The sequence below is a fragment of the Vanessa atalanta genome, chromosome 3 (assembly GCF_905147765.1).
Source record: "Vanessa atalanta chromosome 3, ilVanAtal1.2, whole genome shotgun sequence".
In the NCBI taxonomy this organism is placed as follows: Eukaryota; Metazoa; Arthropoda; class Insecta; order Lepidoptera; family Nymphalidae; genus Vanessa; species Vanessa atalanta.
In genome coordinates, this window is record NC_061873.1 from 7495117 (window position 1) to 7515410 (window position 20294).

Consider the following 20294-nt stretch of genomic DNA (forward strand, 5'->3'; position numbering starts at 1 on the left):
TTTGCACCATTTTAATTACAGATTATATCAATAAACAACAATTATTTTTTTATATATCCTGCCTACAATTCAAACAATGATGAGGTTGTTTCCTTTCAACTTAAATAGTAATGAGATCTCATCAGCAAACAATATAAAATCACAAATACCTTTAACATAAAAAGGATGGTCATTTATATATAAAAAAAAAAATATGAAAGGACCCATAACTGATCTTAGTGGAACCCCCATTCTTAGTACAGATCCAGAAGACTTTATTCCATTAACAGACACCTGTTGAATACTTTGATGAAAGTATGAAGCAATGATATCAAGAGCCTTACCATTAACACCGTAATGTTCTAGTTTGTACAAAAGCGTTTCGTGCTCTACACATTTTTTTTTTAAATTTCAATGTACTTATTTGATTCCGAAACTTTTGATCGTTGCCTTGAAGTCCATTTATTAAAAAATCAAGCATAACACGAACAAAAACCAATTGTATGTATGTATATTAAGATGATTTTATTAGGAATTATCATTTAAATATGACAGTTTATTTTATTGAATAGCCTTAGAAACAGAATCTATATTACTTAATTTATGATCTTCAAGCATCGGTCTTGCCTCATATGTGCAAATAGTTACACCGTGCTTATGCCCCGGTGTCCATTCTCCTCTTAGACCAATATAATAAATTGTTGTATTTTCAGCCCCAAAATTAGTTGGGAAATGCATTGTTAAATGTGAAACCGACGAAAATGTGACAATTCTGAAACAATATAACAATACAATGTTACTGGCACTATAGTAGTAGTAAAGGTTGGCTGTCTACAGGACAATACGTTGTGGTAGTAATACGCCGGATGGCGGATATAATGCGGTTTGTTGCATTTATAAGCGACTAATATTTAAAAGTAGTCCTTCCTTGGTGTTCAAAATGCAACATACCAAATTTGTATCAAATTCGTTTCAATGGTTTAGCGATGAAAGCGTAACACACAGAGTTACTTTTGCATTTATTAAATTAATATTACAAAGGTAATCAATAAAATCACAAAAAAAAAACTTATTAAATACCTAAATAATAATTATAACTACTTACATAATAATTATAACGACATATAAGGATAAATAAAAAACGTAAACAAATTATGTTAAAATTACAAATATAAACAAACATTTGTAGGTAAAATGCTTCATGACATTTTATTAAAGTAATTAAAAAAACATTTTAATGCAACATTTACTTATAAGACAATCTGTTCCAGGAGTTTTCTCAGATTTAATGATTGGGAGACTGTCGGAATTCACACGAGTAGTGTTGTAAGCACTTTATATTGAAAGATCATCATACAACTGGTATTTTTCGTTCAAAAATTATACTAGTGCTTACTCTAAACTATTCAAACGAGTATGTTTCAAAGCCAAGTCGTTACACATAACAAAAATAATTATAGTCGTAGCAGATAAAATTAAAATGAAAAAATATTTATTGCAAAACTGGAAGAGTCAAAAATAACATTTCGGTCTTCAACCTGTCTGTTGATAAGAAGTTAATGTCTTCTGATCGGGATCTTGCAACTGTAAATTTGGCAAAATGCAAGAGAACGTGACACCATGTCACCAAGATTTTTATAGATAACATTATTAGCTAGGTACGTTTTTTTTTACTCGTGCTTAAATTTATTACAATTTCAGTTTCTTCTTTTCGAAATTCTGTCATTTCGAATTTGTCGGACACATATTTGTTCACAATTAGTACTTTATTTTAAATAGAAAAATATTAAATTTAAAGTTGTATGTATAATAATGACGTCATATCGACATTTCGGGGTGGTGGACACTCCATACGCAGCATGATTTTTGTCGGACAAGTTGACCACAATTTTTAAATTAATTTTATTAAAAAAAAATCAAAAAATCATAATTGTATATACTGAGTCATAGTGACGTCATATCGACAATTCCAGGAATTGAGTATTCGACAACGTAGCAGCGCCGAAACTTTTCTCATTAGAAAAGTTTGTCGGACTCATCGCAAAAAAGGCACTCACAAAGTTTTACATTTGTATATGTGAAAACAATTTAAGGTCCTTGTACTGGGGACTATTGTATGTTAGTACATTTTGGTACATACAAGTTGCTACACAATAAGCAATTTATCTTTACCACGGGTCGTTCTACAACCGACGCTAGTTGAGCTCGTTACAATTTTTTTAGAGTCTGGGATATGCTGCGAGATATCTAAGGTCTTTGATAGTATGCAACACGAAACTTTGGTTCGTAAGTAACGTCATTATGACACTGATGCTATAAATGATTCAAAAAAATACCAAATAATTAGCAAACAGTTAGCATTCTAAATTCAATAACTTACACTTTTTCTGTTATTTTTTCTGCCTAATGAAAGAATAATAAAAAAATTAAATTGTTAAGATGACTAAGAACATCATGTTGTTGGTGGACATGGTTTGAAAAACATTAAATTGAGCATCATTTTGTATAAGGTACGGATAATGTATGAATCAACCATATTATAATTCAATACTCTTATTAAAATTGCCACAATTTGATTCTTAGTTTACTTCCTAAAATTTTATTCTTATTAGCGACACTATGAAATGGTAAAATAATACTATGTGTGTTCTTTTCAAATTCGAATAAATCATTTATTTATTTTCTAATTAATGAGTTCTTGTAGTAAACAGTTTTCAGAAGTGTAAAACTTCAATAGGACTTGATATTGATAAAATATTAAAAACTTACTTTGGACTGTATTCCAAAACACCTTCACTATCCTTCTGGAGATCGAATACTTGATCAGGTTCCATTGCCACATCATCAAATGTCATATTTGGTCTATTTTTAAATCTGCATGAGATAATTACGTAATTTAGAAATATAATAAAGATAGCAAATTTTATATTTGTAGAAATGTATTATATCAACAGTAGATACGAGTAACAGACATGAATAATATTTTTACTTTATATTATTATATTTTTATCTATATAATAAATTTAATTAACCAATTCCTATATTCAGCAAGACAAATATTCGAATTTACATACATAATTATCAAAATTGTAATCTTACAGTCTTAATTTAGCTGGATGTGAATCTGAGTCCTCTGAGGAAATTCTTAAACCTTTTATTTTAATGTTACCAGTGAATGGTATATTAAAGAGTAACTCTTCATCTGCATCACTTTCAACATACTGTAAAATATGACAAACAGAAACAGTTAGTGTTTAATTATTAACCGAAAAATATTAAAAGACTGACAGTCTTACATTTTTAGACACCATTAGGCACCATTTATGTATTAAATAATGATGAAGACATTCATATAATTTCCTTGAAATATTAGACAAAATGGAGTGCAAATGGAGCCAAAATATATATACAGTTAAAACCGTTTATGACAACATTGTTTAGAACAACATATCGGTTATATTGACCAAAATCAAAGGTCCCGACTAAATGCTATATAACTGTCTTATTAAAAAATATATAATATGCTTTGTACGACATTGCTTACTACGAAATACCGCATTAAACGTTTTTGGAGAATTATATCTGTAGAACAACCAGCTGAGCCATATTGTAAACAATTAATACTGAAGCATTGATGTAGATAGGTCTATTGGGATTTGTGCATTGGCTACGGAAGATGATATTGTACGAGAAGTTAGAGAAGAAAATGACGAACTGATGAACAATTTACAGCGGCAACTTTGAATGATGGTCTCAATGCTATTAGTGTATTACGCAAGATTGTTCTTTTTAATGAACAGTTTCACATGCAGGAAACTTATAACGATACACTGATTAAACTCCAAAGTGAATTACAAAATGTGTTTACAAGACAGAAGTGTTCCAAACAAACTAAACTTACAGATTTTATGCATACAGAAAAATAACATTATTCTTTCTTAATATGCATATGTTTTGATTGAAATAAACGAAATATAATTTAATTTCCCGGTTGTTACGACTATCGGTTTTTATGACTAAATATGAGTAGTCCCTTTAATGTTGCTATAACAGATTTTGACTGTATATATGTATATATATATATATCAATATCCAAGTACAAAAACAATTATTTATAACATAAAGACTTTAAAAATGTCAACATCTACATTTTATATAACAATAGTATAAGTTCTCATAATAAACAGATATACACTCAATCTAACAACTATATTTATACACAATTACAGTAAGAAAATATGTTGACCATAGCAAATACGAGTTAAAACGATAATATTTTTCATTTAAAGAACTTCCACATACTGAGCTTTGAATTTAAAAACAATACCTTACAAAAGTATATTATAAAATAAGCATTGAAAGGATGATTGTCTTTAAAATGTAACAAAAATTTCGGTACCTGTGTTCTATCTAATCTTTTTTCCCACGGTTTAAATACAGTTTTTCCAGCTCCATCAATACTTTCATTTAAACATTGAAGGTTTTCTATATCAATTTTCTCAAATAAATTGTATTGTATGCCTATTTCATCTAAATTTTCATGGCTGTGGTCATGATTACAATGACTGTGAGACATTTTAACTTTTTAAAATTAATTGTACTCTCACAGGATTTATATTAATATAAAAATAATTACTTTGAATTGCAACTTGCAATAAAAATTTCAAATTCTACTTAATCACCATAACATATGTCAACTGTCAAATATCAGCTGTCTCACAAAATTCACAGATTCAAATAATGTACCTACCTATAATTCAATTCAATTACACCTAAATGTTTTGAAATTCATTTTCCATTAGTGGCTTTGAGTATTAACTCAACCTAACATGGTATAGTAGAATTTATCCCTTTGTGTAGTCTTACCTCATGTACCAGTGATTTTTTTAAATTGATTTTTAAGTTCCGGAGGTAAACCCTACATACAAACAAACAAATTTTACCCTTTTTTTCACTTTTTAATCACGAATTCTCAGCAAATATAACACTTACAAACTTGAAATTTGGCAGGTAGGTTCCTTATAGGCTAAGAGAGTAAAACGGGGGTTGGAAATTAGTGATTAATAAATTTCGCGCATATTAGCATTAAATGAACAATTGTGTTCACTTAATGATAATCTTAAGCTACATAAATACTTCAGATCAATACGCTCTTAGGTGTTTTTGTCTCTGTACCGACAGACAGATACATCTTCCCTTGGCGTGAGCTCGCCACGAATTAAAGTAAATTTAAATTTATTTGGCATTGCATTGGCGTGATTTTTTTGGCATTTTTTTGCTCGATATCCATAATGGCATCAGATAAGCACTTAAAATATTCACAAAAGACTCAGTTGTATTATTACTTTAATAATAAAATTAAAATAAAATAAATATTTAAATGTGGCTCCCACACAAAAAATCCCATTTTGCCTATTTTTGTTCGATAACATTAAATGTATGTACCGTGTACTGTTATTTACCTAGACAATGGCACAGAACCCTTCGAGCGCGAGTCCGACTCGCACTTAGCCGATTTTTTTCTCAATAATTATACAGGAATAGTTTTTTTTATGAATACATTCTACACATTTTGAATTTTTTCTCGTGAAAACGGCTATGATAAACGCTCTGAATTTTAAGTTTTCGATATAAAAATATTATTGATACAAATACTTAGAAAATATAAATAATTAGGAATGCGGTTAAAATTGTGGTATTTCAACATTCCTTTTGCTAAATTTAAAAAAATATATATTTTATCCAATAGTAATTATATTAACAGTTTTAAAAGTTCGATAAAAGTCTCACTTTTTAACAATTCGATTTCAATTTTTTTTTTTTTATGTATAAGTAAACGAAATGGCTAATGATTTTGAATATGCATTATTAAAGAAACAGTTTTAAAAGCTGATTTAGATTTAAGAACTAACAAAAATAAATTAATCAATAAATTGTCTATTGGAAAAAGAAATTTGGAATCGATAATCGATTTTTCATAATGGAATGTTCATCAGCACTGAATCTCATTTCTCTATTCTTCTCTCAATAAAATACAATTTAAACATTCAAATAGAATATTTTAATTGCATTTTATTCTTATTTAGAAATATATAATCTATGTGTCTATGGGAATGTGATTTGTGCAATGCAATTGCGTAAATGTGACTTGTCGCTTGTCAGATTATCAAGAAGAAAATAAGGAGACAAAAACACCTAATTAAGAACTATTCTTTATTCAATTTGTGATATTATTTAGCACATGGTTTTTTAAATAGCTGAAAATAAATTAATTACAATGTCTGTTTTTAATAATATAAATATAACATTTTTTGTCACGAGTTTATTATTATGTATTATATTATGTACTGACAATTACGTGTGGGCCAAAGATAATGAAGCTGAAAGTATTAGTAAAATTGGCCAAGGAGTTGGTCATATTATGAATATTTATTACTGGTATTTATTTTTTATTAAATATATTAAGTTGAATATAACTTTTTTTATATGGATTTGTTTATTATCCAAAAAATAATAAATAATGAGACACTGATAATCAACTTAGGTAAATTAATTAATGAAATTTTGTTTTAGTTACTCTTGTGGCTACAGGAAAGTGTATGAAGATTATGCAGGTATCATTCAGCAAAAATACCCAGAGATATCTGTTATAGGAGCTAATTATGATCCTCCTGGTCTAAACATGTACCTTTCTAGAATGATTGTAAGTATAAATATGTAATGCAAACTGTGAGACTGTTTTAATTATATTGACAATGATACTGTTATGTTGATGATGATACTGTTAAGTAATCAGTAGAGATTATTAAATTTATGGATATGTATCTATGATTGTAGCCTGATATTTATTTATAACCACAATTACAATGCCAAAAGAGTAAGACTTTTTATGAGAGTATTTCAATTATCAGTAAAGTTAAAAACCTTTAATGTTCTATATATATTTTTATAGAAATAAAATTCACTGCACTGGCAACTACTAGAGCAGGTTGTATCTGCTACAACTGATTAGTCTAAATATTTGTTTCAGGGTTTTGGAAAAATGATTTTGATAATGTGCATATTAAGTGGTGTCAACATTTTTGCTTGGTTGAATAAACCTCAACCTGCCTGGTGGAGCTGGTGTCTGGAAAACAAGTTATATGCATGTATGATGATGTTCTTCCTAGCAAACATGATCGAAGGTCAGTTAGTATCTTCAGGTGCATTTGAAATATCACTTAATAACATTCCACTCTGGTCAAAATTGGAAACTGGACGAATTCCACAGCCACCAGAGCTATTCCAAATAATTGATAATACTTTACAGTTTTCAAAAATGGAAATGCCTAATAATAATTTTGTTTAATTAATAAATTTGAAAATGTGGCAAACTAAAAATTATCCTAAGATTTTTAAAATAGGTATGTTGTTTGTGTATTTAATATAAAGCATTTATAAAATCCTCAAAATTTGCATTCACAAATTCTTATTTGATTTAACTGCAGACTTATATTGTTATTGTATTATGGTACTAAGGGTGATTGGAAATCAATATCTATTATACTTATTAGAAATGAAGTAACTATATCTATATTCCCATAAGATGCTCCTGAACTGAGTTCATCTATGAAAAACATGCAAGTTAAAGGATGTTGCCATACAGTAATGTATAAAACTGAATGGTCATTTGAATAAAGCGAATCATTATACAAACACATTAACTTATTAACATTTTAGAGATAATAAAATGATTATTATTCTATTTACATCAAAAACGTTGATTCTGATCAAATTATTATATAGATATTGTCACTTCATTATTGGTTACTACAGCTATACTTAAAAATAAACCAAAATTTATTTTATCTTAATTAAGTAAACTATTAGTTTGCAATGTGTGTCAGTTTAATATGTTATTAGATAATAATATTGTTATAATATTAATAAGCTTAAGACAAGCATTTGTTTTTTTTTTCATTATTGTAACTCCAAGGAAGAACATTTGCATCATTGTACCATGATTATTAAACTATTTTATTAAACAAATACATGTAGAATTTGTATAATTGATAACACCTCATGGGGCCATGCTAGAATAACATTTAAATACTGAGTTTTTTTTATTTTCTATTTTTCAGTGATTGGGAGAATTGCATTTATAATTTAAAGACTTATTTTTAATTCTCACAATTTCTTAGTGATAAACAGCTTTACATGAAGAGATATTTTTTTATAAAAATAATATTAATCTTGGAATGATGCATAAATTGTTGAATGTAATAAAACCCAATTCTTTAAGTTTAAATATTCTGCAGTCTCTGCATAAGTGAGACATAAGTTGGCCTTACCTTTGTTACCAAACATCAAGTTTCTTAATCATGCTGTCTAATATTACATTACCTATTTTTAATATTTCTTGACACAATAATTACATATAAAAATAGCTAATTTATTGAAGACTATTCCAAAATTCTATTTATTTGAATAAAATAACAAAATAGTAAAATTTTATTAATTGAATGTAGATAATAATGCACTAATTTCATAAAGCAACATGAAGTACAGAGTTCCTAAGTCTTGAAAAAATGTCTATATTTTTAACCTAACCTGATTTTAAGAATAAATTAAAAAATATTAATTTGATAGTAAATCCCATAACAATTTTCCGGGCCAGACACATTATAGTATAGTAAATAAATCTTTATAATTTTGTTTCCAATCACCCCAAATAGCTTAACTAGTAAGAACTTATGGTCATTATTATGTCATATTCTGTTTCTAATAAGAAAGATTTTTTAAGCATTTAAAAAATTGCCACACAATCATTTATTGTATTCAATCCGTAGTTTTATCTTAATAGAAGAAGAGAGATAAGTTAAGGTATATATTACAGCCTACAAATAATATAGAGAAGAATACCGAGAAAAATCCTTTTCATACCTTTAAATATCTAGTCAGATAATAATGTCAAATGATGTACTTTTGGTTCAAAATAAATAAACTTAGATAAAACAACGTCAATAGTCTAATATTTTTATTCCTTACAATAAAAAAAACACCAAGTTTGTACACTTTTTCAATGGACGGATTACATTGCATAATACATTAACAAAAGTTTTTTTTATGCTAGTTGTGTATGGCACATGGGACACGAATGTCGTAAAACTAATTCATGATGTTGTGCGTGCGCTTCGCATACATTACAAGTCCAAGTTGTATGCGGTGCTAACAGCGGACGACCAGACACTACGCATCCGGGAAATTCCGTAGAACAACCGGGACATGACGCCATCCTTTAAACGAAAACAAATAAATGAATATCTTTCATTATATAATATACGCTATCATTGAATATATTACGCTAATATGTGTTTAAATTGAACATAATAGTTACCAATCTGGTATTCCCAACTGACAGTGAGGACATTCAACTTTGTTGCCTCTTGCATCTTTTGGTTTGCATCTTGTAAATATTTCAATGGCAATATTTTCAAAGATTTCGGGCTGAAATACAAAAAAAAACATTGTAGTAACAAGGACCAAAGAGGAAATAGGCAAAGGTGATTGAGGTGGGTATTCAAATTTTGTATTTATCATTCGTCATCGCAAGTAGAAGTGTTTACTAATTATAATAAATATTAATAGTATAGTCACACTTTTGATGAAATTGAAGTTAGCTGTTTAATCATCTGTAATATAAGTAATCATGCTCTTCCCGGCCACTCTCGATATAATGTATGAACCAATACATACGGAGAAAGGTTTTTTTTTATACCTAACATCTGACGGCCAACCCAACGATCGAAGCCGCAGGCGACAACTAGCTTTACATATATATTATAAATCTTACGTTGAAAGACTCCAGTTTGATTAAGGCTTTAGAGCAAAGATCGAAAGCTCGAGCCTGAAGGGATATAATTGCGACCGTACACCATGCCTGTAATAAAGTTTAAGCAGTTCAGTTATATAGAACCAAAACCGTCCAAGAATATCTGTATACAATTTAAACTGTTTTTAAAAACATTTCATATAGACATCGCGTATGGACTTAATGCCCAGTTTGAGGAGCGACTGCGGCCTTCGGAAATAATGATATAGATCGAGGTCGAGCGAATAGCCCTTAGCAAATCGTCGCGCCGAGTACGCGCCTGAACGTGCTGAGCGGGGTGCAGCTGCGGCAGCGCCAGGCACAGGCGCGCGGCGCGGCGCAGCGCGTGGTCGGCGCGCGGCCCGCCCAGCGCCGCGCACAGCCAGTGCTGCGCGCGCGCCGCCCGCCAGCTGCGCGACGCCGCGCCCTCTGTCGCCGACGGGGAACCTCGTTAATTGACACATGATCGGAGTATTTTACCTAAGTTCACATGTGGTTGAAGCAATTTCTCGTCCTTTACAATTTGAGATTTTTCTATTATAGTCAAAAGTAAATTAATGTTTAAACCATATTTCAGTTTCTTTTCAAAAAATAAACACACACAAAAATTTAGTGTAAAAAAAACAATGTCAAGTAGACCCGTGATCATGACTCGATACAATATATTTATCAAATACCAATATTTAAAAAATATATATTCACCTGAACCATGTTGGCGATATAAAAGTCCAGCTAGAACGTAGAGTTTCTTTATTCGCCAAGGAGATGATGCCTTCGACGCCTCGATATCCGCCAACTGAACCAAAAGTTAGTTAGGTATTTGTTAACACTGTAGAGGTATAGATGTTCTTTTCAGAGAATTTATTTTGCAATAAGGTCAAACTAAGTTGGTTGAAATGTATCATGGTGAGATATCAATAGAGAAGTTGTTTGTGCATACTTTTATAAGAATTAAATATCAATAAATTATTGAAACGGCACGAGCGATCCGGGCCATTTGTATCTTATATTTACGGGTTCAAACCTATGCGATTACCACTGAATTTTCATAATTCATCTCGTGCTTCACGGTGAATGAACCTGCATAAAACGATGATAATCTGCCACACGTGCAACCACAAACCCGCATTTGAGTAGCATTGTAGAATAAGCTCCAAACCTTCTCAAAGAGCGGAGGCCTTAGCTCAGCAGTAGTAAATTTACAGGCTGTTACTTTAATAAATAATTACGTAAAATAACATACCTGGAAAGCCATCGCCGCGGCCTGAGACAGCTGTCCACTTTCTCTCAGTTGGGTAATATTCTGAATCGAAGGTTCCTGCATGCTATCGTTTCTATCTTCGGTTATTTGTTTCGGTAATTTCTCCTAAAATAATTTCGTTACATAAATAAAGACATTTTTGTAAACAAATAATTGTTGTAAATGGCACAATTTAATAATTCTTAGAAAGAAAATATACTTCTAATAATTAATAATAGATATAGATCTAAAGATAGAATATAGATCTAAATCTAAAATTGAGGATTCAGGTTCACAGCCTACTTCTTTTTTTAAATAACTGTATGGCATTAATATTCTCAATAACGATATTGTAAAAAACTTATTCTATACTATTGTCTGCCATAATAGCGCCTTTAAAGTTTTTAACAAATCGGGGTAACAAAAGTTACACGGTAAGTTACGATAGTTTCAGTGCGTACCTTAGCATGTCTGGGTGATCCTGTGAGAAGTTTCGATAAAGATTCGTTGTCTTCTAGGGCCATGTAACATTTTTTAAGACCCTCTTTATTATTTGACATATTATAATATTCCAGCGCACCGGTCCTGTAATTTTTTTTTAATTCAATAGTCTATTGTAGTAGTAGTAGCTCTAGAGTAGGGGAATTTATACACATTTATCGTGTCTAGGAATTTTTGGAATCACAAACAAAAATAAATTATCGAGTCAACATTATAAGGTGGTAGGGCTTTGTGCAAGTCGGTCTAGGTACGTACCACCCACGCACCATATATTCTAACGCCAAACAGCAGTACTAAATACTATTGTATTCTGGTTTGAAGGGTGAATGAGCCAGCGTGACTACAGGCACAAGGGACATACCATCTTATTTCCCAAGGTTGGCGGCGCATTAGCGGTTTAAGGAATGATTAATAGTTCTTACAGCGTCTATAGGCGGTGGTGACCGCTTATCATCAGGTGGCCCATGTGCTTCAAGTATTTGTATAAAAAAAACCTTTAACGCTACATGGAAACTTAACATATAACATTTATGTTTGACTGATTAAAAAATATAATAAAATAAATACCAACCAATTTTGTCTGTCTATATAATAGTCTCCTATATTACTGTATGCTTGCTTGACCTGGGCGTCCGTTGTGGTCACTGACATCTTCAACAGTTCGACCACACGGAACCAGTGGCCCAAACGTTTCCGTAGCGCTATAGCAAGGTCCCTGGAATAGTAACCATAAGAGTGTTAGGTAAGTTTAAAACTGATTCAACTAAATCAATTCTATTGGTACAAGGATTGCTTCACAAATGAATATTAAAAAAAAATCTAAAATCAGTTTCGGAGACTGGTAAAATAAACTTATAAGTAGACCAACATAAATAAACAGGTCTGACCTTCCTCAAATACTAAAACTTAAAAAAATCTCCTACATAATACATTAAAGAAGTTTTCTTTCATTTTTTCAGTTGCAATGACCGAGATTTAATTAAGGGGTCTCATATGGATGCTCAGAGGATCCCTGCGACGAACTTCACGCGTGTAAGACGGGTAACGCCAAAAGTTAACTACCGAACCAAAAAGCAAAACGAATCGACCCCCGTTATAAATAAATACCTCACCGCCTGTCCTCTTCGTGATAAATCTGCTCGGCGGCGTCGAAGTCCCTGAAGTAGGCGAGGATCTCGGCCCTCTTGAGCGCGGTGGAGTGCAGCGCGTTGAGGCGCGCCACGAAGCGCACGCCGGCGTAGTCTCCGCGCCGCACGAACGCCGTCTCCGCCGTCTCCAGCGCCGTGGCCGACTCCAGCTTCCGTAGCGCGCCTTCCGCCAGTAGAAGCCTGCCACGTGACGTCGGTGGATGGAGCTGCTTGGTATCTTATCTTATTGCTATAATACTATAATACTAGACAAGTTCGATAGTGTGGTAATTTCGATAAGTCATTTTATACTTGATTAAACTTTAAAATGTCTCAAAGTTTAGCGGGGCTTCTTTTAATTACCATCCCGTTCGATCGATTATGCTCGGGTTTAAGCCAAATACGCTTGTTGTTTGTTTATTGTAAAGTATCTTAGTCTTGTACCTACGTATTGTATCAAATGTTTGCTTAGTAATAGTTCTTGAGAATAATAAAAGTCAGCACTGTCAATAATCCGCCGATCATAGAATATAGGATGTAAGATCCCTTGAGTCTTCAATTAAACAGGTTTACGTACCTATTAACTGAGAACGCAATTATATAAAGTATTCACCATAATTTGGGGTGCGGGTTGTCCTTTATAAAGTTTTCGGCCTCTTTCAATCCAACTTTTTCGATCAGTTGCCGCGTGTCTCGCAATGACTTGACTTCAACTCGTACGATGTGCTGGGGCGTACACTTGTCTGTTATGTTATCTAAAAGAGCTGTCGTTATCTCCAATTCCTACAAAAAAAATCTTTTAATTTAAAATAAATTTATTATTATGTGTTAGATATATATCTATATAGTTTTATCTAGAGAAGCTGTGGTGTCAAAATAAACTACTGTGTTATAACTTACTCTCGCGTTATGTTCATTTTTCATTTTGGAATATAGCATCATAGCACTTTAAAAATTTATTCATCGTCTCGTCGCCGGTATTGATATCATTTTAGATCTCGATGAATATATTTCATTGTAACTAAACCACTCCGGTCTAACGACAAGCTCGAACCGCAGCATACCGAGCTATCATAAATTCACAGATAGATGTCAGTTACAACGAATCGGTCGATCAGTTTAAAAGATCGTGAACCGAGTCGGGAGCACCTTGAAGCGGCAGAGGTAGCCGTTGACGACGAGCGGCTCCTCGGGCTGCGTGTCGCGCAGCACGTAGAGGCGCGCCTTCTCGGCCACGGCGAGCAGCTGCGCGTCGTCGGCGGCCCAGCGCGCGCCCCACGCGTCGCGCCGCAGCGCCGCGCCCGCGCACGCGCCGCCCGCCGCCTCCAGCACGTGCAGCGCGCCGCCCTGCTCGATCGCGAACAGCTTGCTGCCCCACACACACGCTCGGTCACGACTCGGCGGTTAAGTTTGGGCACATAGTGATGTGATGTGTTCGGTTAGTCGAGGCACATGACAACTTTACTAGTACATTCTTAAATGACTGATCGTAGGATTGCAGCTCTGCAGTGTTGTGGGAAAAGGGTCCAAACATCCAGACAGATACATTGACCATTGTATATAATATCGAACCTCAACAAGCAGACCACTTTCGAGCCTGGTATGAGTCTGACCTCTTAGACTACTGCCGTACCTATTCTTAATACGAAGACTACTTTTAAATCTAGTTAAAACAAAAGATTAGATAAGATAAGATTATTAGTAGTTCAGAACAGAGAAAACTTCGGTTTTTATTTCTTGACAATAATATCATTTTTGAAAAAAATATATATTTTCTTATTAACATAATGAATATATATATTTTATAATACGCGCTTAACTCACTAGCAGAACTCACTAGCGGAGATTATCAAACAGACTCGTGTCTATCATACAAGATTACTTGTCGGATCGCTGCTTTCGTTAAGGAGGAACTTATATATGAAAAGTTTAATTCATCATAAAATAATATTATAAGAGCTAGGAGCTAGCTCTACTGTTATTCCTGTATTGAATTACCTGGAATTTGAGTTGAGTCCTAACTTGTATGGCTTTGCATTTAAACTGATGGTCGTAATTTTCTTAAAGTTGACCATCGAAAACAGTAGAATGGTACCCGAATCTCTTCCAATCAAGAGATGGCTATCTGAACATGTGATGCAGCAAATCGTATCATCTTGGAATCCACCTTCCCCAGATGTCATTATACTACCGTCTGCATGATACATTTGTTCTGTTCCTCCTGTACCAAAAATAATATCATTAAAGGATAGTTTTTAAGCTCTTTTGAGTAATCATCAAGTATCGTACAGCCGTGGTTGTGTATTGGACGGTTTATGCTATAACAACGAATCACGTCATACGATATTATATAAAATAATAACACTATGGGCCAATTAAAATTTTACTATTTGTTTTGACTATATAAAAATACATACTTATACTCTATTCCAACCATAAGAGGAGAAACTACAAATAATCATCATTTGACAGCAAATTGACGCGATGTAATTGGTCGAGAGCTTGATTAATCTATGAAATTGACTATGGATTCGCGAAAAAATGGAGTTGATTGTCGATCGACAAAATTGTTATCGAAATATTGAAAGTAAAATTAAAGCGGATATAAGTAGTTAAGTGTAATAGATTTGTATTAAAAATAAATATATAACGGGGCGAGATTACTTTGATTGTTGCTTTAGATAATTAATGAATAGTTGGTAATAATGTTTGATGGCTGATTTACTTTTAAGAGCGGGTTACTCCGAATGGAGTTGTAAGTGTCATGGCAACGCGAGTCGTTATGTTTTGACAAGCGACTCGAATGCGATGGTTGCTTGCAAGCCCATTTGCTCTTAATCGAGATGAATTATTGTAATCCTTTGATATTATTATGATTCTTCCAAAATGTCGGAACAATCCCCGAACCCAACTGTTCGGCATCCTGTTCCTCCGACATATATATTAATCATAAACTCTTAGCAGTGCACAAATAGCTGAGTTATTAGCAAATTGCATGAAAAACATAAATCTAAGGTTTGTTTATCTTTATTCCTACTTCGATTGGAACAGGCTGCTAAATTAATTAATTAACTTACGTGGTCTGGAAGGAGTAGAAAACTTCCATACTAAAAACGATTCCTTAGATGCGGCCACCGCTATCGCTTTGCTGTTAATTGTAACATATGCGACGGGTATGGTGATTGCTTTCGCTGAAATTTAAATAACATTATATAACTTATACAGTAAAATTTTACTTGGTGGTAGGGCTTTGTGCAAGCCCGCCTGTGTAGATACCACCCACTAACCAAATATTCTACCGCCAAACAGCATTACTCAGTATTGTTGCGTTCCGGTTTGAAGAGTGAGTGAGCCAGTGTAACTACAGGCATGAGGGACGTAACATCTTAGTTCCCAAGGTTGGTGGCGCATTGGTGATGTAAGGAATGGTTAATATTTCTTACAACGCCATTGTCTATGGGCGGTGGTGACCACTTACCATCAGGTGGCCCATTTGCTAGTCCGCCTACCGATATCATAAAAAAATAATAACGCCAATTATTGTTAATATAATCTAAGAAAAGTATCATGACTATATTATTTCATTACCGGATAAAAACAATTTTCGTCAATGAGTTTGGTGATCTGAAGCTTATTCTACTGCGAATTAATGTGCCGTATGTACTATACGGAATATTTTTACGCCAATCGCAATCCATAGCACGCTCGAGTTACACACGTAGATAGTGTCAACGATTCGGCACCGTATGTCATGATAGGTGAGACGCATTTGTTAAAAACATTTTCAAAAATTGCGACAAAGACGATGTAAGGAATCATACTAAATGAATTATATCTACAGATTTAAGACATGAGTAACTCAATATTGCTGACGGATATTTAACCCCCAACCTTAGATTGTTGTATACATACTTTATTCACTTGGATAACAGCTTTAACTTAATAACCTTTTTTACCTTTTTCCAATTCTTTGTGCTAGTCATTATTTCTGAATGATTTAATCAATTGAAGTAATATAAAATAAAAACAGATTGAGCCAGTTTAACTAAAGGCACAAGGGACATAATAACTTAATCCCACGGTTGGTGGTGCATTAGAGATGCAAGGAACGATTAATATTTCTTACAACGCCAATATCTATGGGCGGTGGTGACCAATTTTACCATCAGGCGAAATATTTGCCCGACAGCCAACCTAGTAAATAAAAAAAAAAAAATTGATTTTTACTGACGATGATTTAAAGCTATGATGTGATCAATTTATTTAAATATATGTAGAAATGAGAAGATCAATAAACCTTTGCCCAGTTTAGTCATATTTTTTTAGTCTAGCTCGTTACTTTGTACTCACCATCACACTGAATCCCCTGTTGGTTCGAAATTATAAGTGTGCTAATAGTTGCTATAACGCAGTATTCGTCTACGCCGCACATATCTATCACGTCGGGTACGTGATTTATCCAAGACTGCAAAAAAGTAGTTATGAATTAATCAAAGACAAAATAGATAACGATAATAATCGTTCGTTGGTTCAGTGCACAGATTCCCAAACTTTTCTGTAATAGCATTAGCTATTACAGGAGAAAATAAAACACAAACATAACACGAGTGCATTCTTCTATTTCATTTCTATCCTAGTCTGATTCGACCGGAAAGAGTTTCGGGCGCAGATACCTGAACTGTTTACTCTTACCGATCTAGCTTTACATGTTTACTGAGATACGGGACTGTAAACACTACCAACTTCTAAACTCAGCGGCTTTGGAGAATTTTTAAATAAAATGATGAGTATTTCTTTTTTAGCTTAGCACGATTATTTGACCATGGCCTGCAGCTTTATAAGCAGTCCCCTAGACCAACGACGTAGTCGATTATATGAAATATAAAAATATTAAAACTTACTATCAATGCAAAGTCACATTTAAGTACATGTTTAAATAGTATCTTTTGTCTATATTTCGTTTGAACTTGAGAAATCCCCCGTTAAAGGCTGATTACACTAAGTTGTTACGCCAATATATAATATTGTGTGAAAACATGGCATGACATTAAATTTTTACCTGGTGTGTGACGGTATCCCAGAAGGTGACGGTGTCGGCGGTGGAGACGAAGGCGAGCGTGTTGCCGTAGAAGGCATACTTGTGGTCGGGTTTGACGTTGGCGAAGTATATGAAGGAGTCGATGGCAATGGCCAGACGCAGCGAGCGCTGCTCCCACGACAGCGCGCGCAGCGCGCCGCCCGGCACGCGCAGCGTCCTCGTGTGCTGCGCGGGACGACGCGAGACTTTATATTACTCTATAGTTTATTATGACCGTAAATATATTTGAAAACTTTTACGTTCATTTATTTTATAATTTAACATGGACATTTTTTTATAACAATTTCATATAACAAACACTATAAACATTAAAATTGTTATTTTCAAATTATTTTTCAATTTCCGTTCATTTTTGTAATGTCATCTGCCATTAAATAACTTGTTTCAATTTTACCTCTCCATGTGGATTAAAGAACTGAACAACATTGGTTTGATCTTGTGTTTCACCAGCAACTGCCAAGACTGTGCCGTTGTGATTCCACTGACAATCAATTATTTTCATTTTCGTATCCACTACAACACTTTCTAAAAATAAAGCAGTTAATGTTTTTATATTAATTGCTTTAAATTAAGCAATGAGTCAACCACTTATATATATATCCCAATGCTAGGCAAAGCTTAAGCTTAAGGAAAACTTATTCATAATCTCTCTGAGGAAAATTGAATGTTTTAATTTTTTTTAAACATGTGTCTTCCTGCATTAGAGTAAGCTTCATAATCAGGCAATGGCATATTTACAAGCTGTATTTATCATAATCACAGTGAAATAAAGCTAGCATACCTTCCTCTGTGCAATTCTTCATTAAAAGCAAAAGACCACTTGTATAGCTTATCACCAGTATGGGTCTACTAGGTGGTGCTTTTAATGAAAACCAATCCATAGTAACAATTTCCATTGATCCAGGTACACCATTACTGGCCACAGGCATCTGCAATTTGAATAAGTATATCTACATTATACTTGTTATATATTATTGTTGGTTATATAACAGATATATAAATTATTCTTAGGATATACTCAATATCCTAAGAAGCATATATGGTTACTTGTATGTAAAGTACTGGAGACAATATTGTGTTTTGTTTTGACAATAATATAACAAATGGTGAACATACAAAATGTTCTATGTAAGTAATAATACCATAAAATTTCCTTGATCATCATAAAGATGCAACTCTCCATTAGACAAAGCAAACAGCAACAAGGAGTTATCTGGAGACCATTGGACTGCGCTCAATCCTGGTCCTTTTATATCCTTGCCCCATACACGAGACCCATCAACTGAGCCAACTATAACAGCACCTATAAAACATTTTTTTCAAAAATGAATAAAAGATTAAAATAACATAACAATATTAGTCAAGTGTCTTACCATCTTCATATGCTATGCAGATTTTTTGACCATCTGAACCCCAAGCCATACTTGTTACAGTTGACTTATTTCTATTGTTTATCATCTCTTCATACCAGGATCCCTTATCAGAGTTAAGTGTCGTTCAATAAACATAAATATAAATCAAATTAAAATATATAATGTGAATTACCTTATATAACATCCAAACAATTATGACACCATGCTCATCACTTGTTGTCAATTTTTGAAATACTTCATTCCATATTGCTACACATACTTGCCCTGTATGACCTTCTAAGCTGAGATTCATGGACAGATTTCCACTTCCACCTAGTCATATATACATATATATATATAAAGTATTATTATAAAGTAAATATTTCACAGATTTTATAAAACTATTATTTTTAAATTTACTAATTAATCTCGTAGCATTAAATACTTGAAATAATAACGAATCATATATTTTTAATTGCTCTGTAAAGTATGAAATCAACAATTAATGAAATAGGTGACTTGCTAGCTTACTAATGTTTATAACATGTGTTTAATATAAAACTTTTAAATTGAATATTACCTGATTCTAATTTTAAAACTTTTAACATTCCATCTTCTCCTCCTACCGCTATATAGCCAGAAGAATGATTCCATGCCAGACAAGTTACATTTGATTGTTTAGGTATAGCTATCTGAAATAATATAATACAAAATTGTTATATTTTTACAAATGAGACCTGACTATTGAAAAATATGTCCCATTACCTTCTTACTCATATAAATAAACATTTTAAAATGTAATTTTTCAGTTGTTCCAAATTGAATAATTGTTTTATCTCATATTATTGCTGACAGTCAGTTTAAATTTTTGAGTTCGTTACAAAGTCTACTCTAAGTATTATAAATAATTACGCTCTATTTATTACTTAAACTATGATTAAATTTATCTGTATAATAATAAGTATTTTAAGTATATTTCTTAAAATAATTATATTTTGTTTTATGTTATGATAAGCCTGTGTAGTGCAAGTGTAGTGTGTTAGGTTGCTAGGATACCTATACTTTTTACTATTAACTTATTTGACACATCGTAGTACCTATGTTGCCAATTACAAATAATTGTTTGTTCAAGAATCAAATAATAGAA

At 32.7% G+C, this 20294-nt stretch overlaps 3 protein-coding genes across 3 annotated transcripts; 1 reads left to right on the top strand and 2 right to left on the bottom strand.

Moving 5' to 3' along the window:
- Positions 1 to 493: 493 nt before the first annotated feature.
- Positions 494 to 4658, bottom strand: LOC125077167 (PITH domain-containing protein CG6153). The gene is made up of 4 exons (XM_047688999.1): positions 4379 to 4658; positions 3079 to 3200; positions 2749 to 2853; positions 494 to 751 (listed from the first exon to the last, which is right to left on the bottom strand). Exons 1-4 carry the CDS (start codon positions 4553 to 4555, stop codon positions 541 to 543), a joined length of 615 nt encoding a protein of 204 aa, XP_047544955.1. The 5' UTR covers positions 4556 to 4658; the 3' UTR covers positions 494 to 540.
- A 1455-nt stretch (positions 4659 to 6113) lies between these two features.
- On the top strand, positions 6114 to 8982 carry LOC125077106 (thioredoxin reductase-like selenoprotein T homolog CG3887). The gene is made up of 3 exons (XM_047688909.1): positions 6114 to 6417; positions 6553 to 6682; positions 7010 to 8982. Exons 1-3 carry the CDS (start codon positions 6257 to 6259, stop codon positions 7325 to 7327), a joined length of 609 nt encoding a protein of 202 aa, XP_047544865.1. The 5' UTR covers positions 6114 to 6256; the 3' UTR covers positions 7328 to 8982.
- Positions 8965 to 20183, bottom strand: LOC125077105 (WD repeat-containing protein 35). The gene is made up of 22 exons (XM_047688908.1): positions 19913 to 20183; positions 19728 to 19839; positions 19341 to 19480; positions 19169 to 19271; positions 18938 to 19098; positions 18577 to 18724; positions 18190 to 18320; positions 17757 to 17960; positions 17048 to 17162; positions 15775 to 15888; positions 14696 to 14918; positions 13847 to 14066; positions 13311 to 13480; positions 12683 to 12898; positions 12142 to 12285; positions 11531 to 11654; positions 11073 to 11195; positions 10532 to 10625; positions 10110 to 10258; positions 9812 to 9898; positions 9356 to 9465; positions 8965 to 9254 (listed from the first exon to the last, which is right to left on the bottom strand). The coding sequence occupies exons 1-22, from the start codon at positions 19934 to 19936 to the stop codon at positions 9083 to 9085; spliced, it is 3084 nt and encodes a 1027-aa protein (XP_047544864.1). The 5' UTR covers positions 19937 to 20183; the 3' UTR covers positions 8965 to 9082.
- Between the last annotated feature and the right edge of the window lie 111 nt (positions 20184 to 20294).

Bases quoted from the DNA above. Each gene is read 5' to 3' on its own strand.
- LOC125077167 (XM_047688999.1), bottom strand. From the start codon at position 4,555: ATGTCTCACAGTCATTGTAATCATGACCACAGCCATGAAAATTTAGAT. The intron at 3,201-4,378 runs GTACCGAAATTT...CATATTTTACAG, and splicing joins AAAGATTAGATAGAACACAG to TATGTTGAAAGTGATGCAGA. The intron at 752-2,748 runs GTAAGTTTTTAA...ATATTGTTTCAG, and splicing joins GTTTTGGAATACAGTCCAAA to AATTGTCACATTTTCGTCGG.
- LOC125077106 (XM_047688909.1), top strand. From the start codon at position 6,257: ATGTCTGTTTTTAATAATATAAATATAACATTTTTTGTCACGAGTTTA. The intron at 6,418-6,552 runs GTATTTATTTTT...ATTTTGTTTTAG, and splicing joins ATTATGAATATTTATTACTG to TTACTCTTGTGGCTACAGGA. The intron at 6,683-7,009 runs GTAAGTATAAAT...TATTTGTTTCAG, and splicing joins TGTACCTTTCTAGAATGATT to GGTTTTGGAAAAATGATTTT.
- LOC125077105 (XM_047688908.1), bottom strand. From the start codon at position 19,936: ATGTTTATTTATATGAGTAAGAAG. The intron at 19,099-19,168 runs GTAAGACACTTG...AATGTTTTATAG, and splicing joins CTGCATAGCATATGAAGATG to GTGCTGTTATAGTTGGCTCA. The intron at 12,286-12,682 runs GTGAGGTATTTA...TTACTATTCCAG, and splicing joins TATCACGAAGAGGACAGGCG to GGACCTTGCTATAGCGCTAC.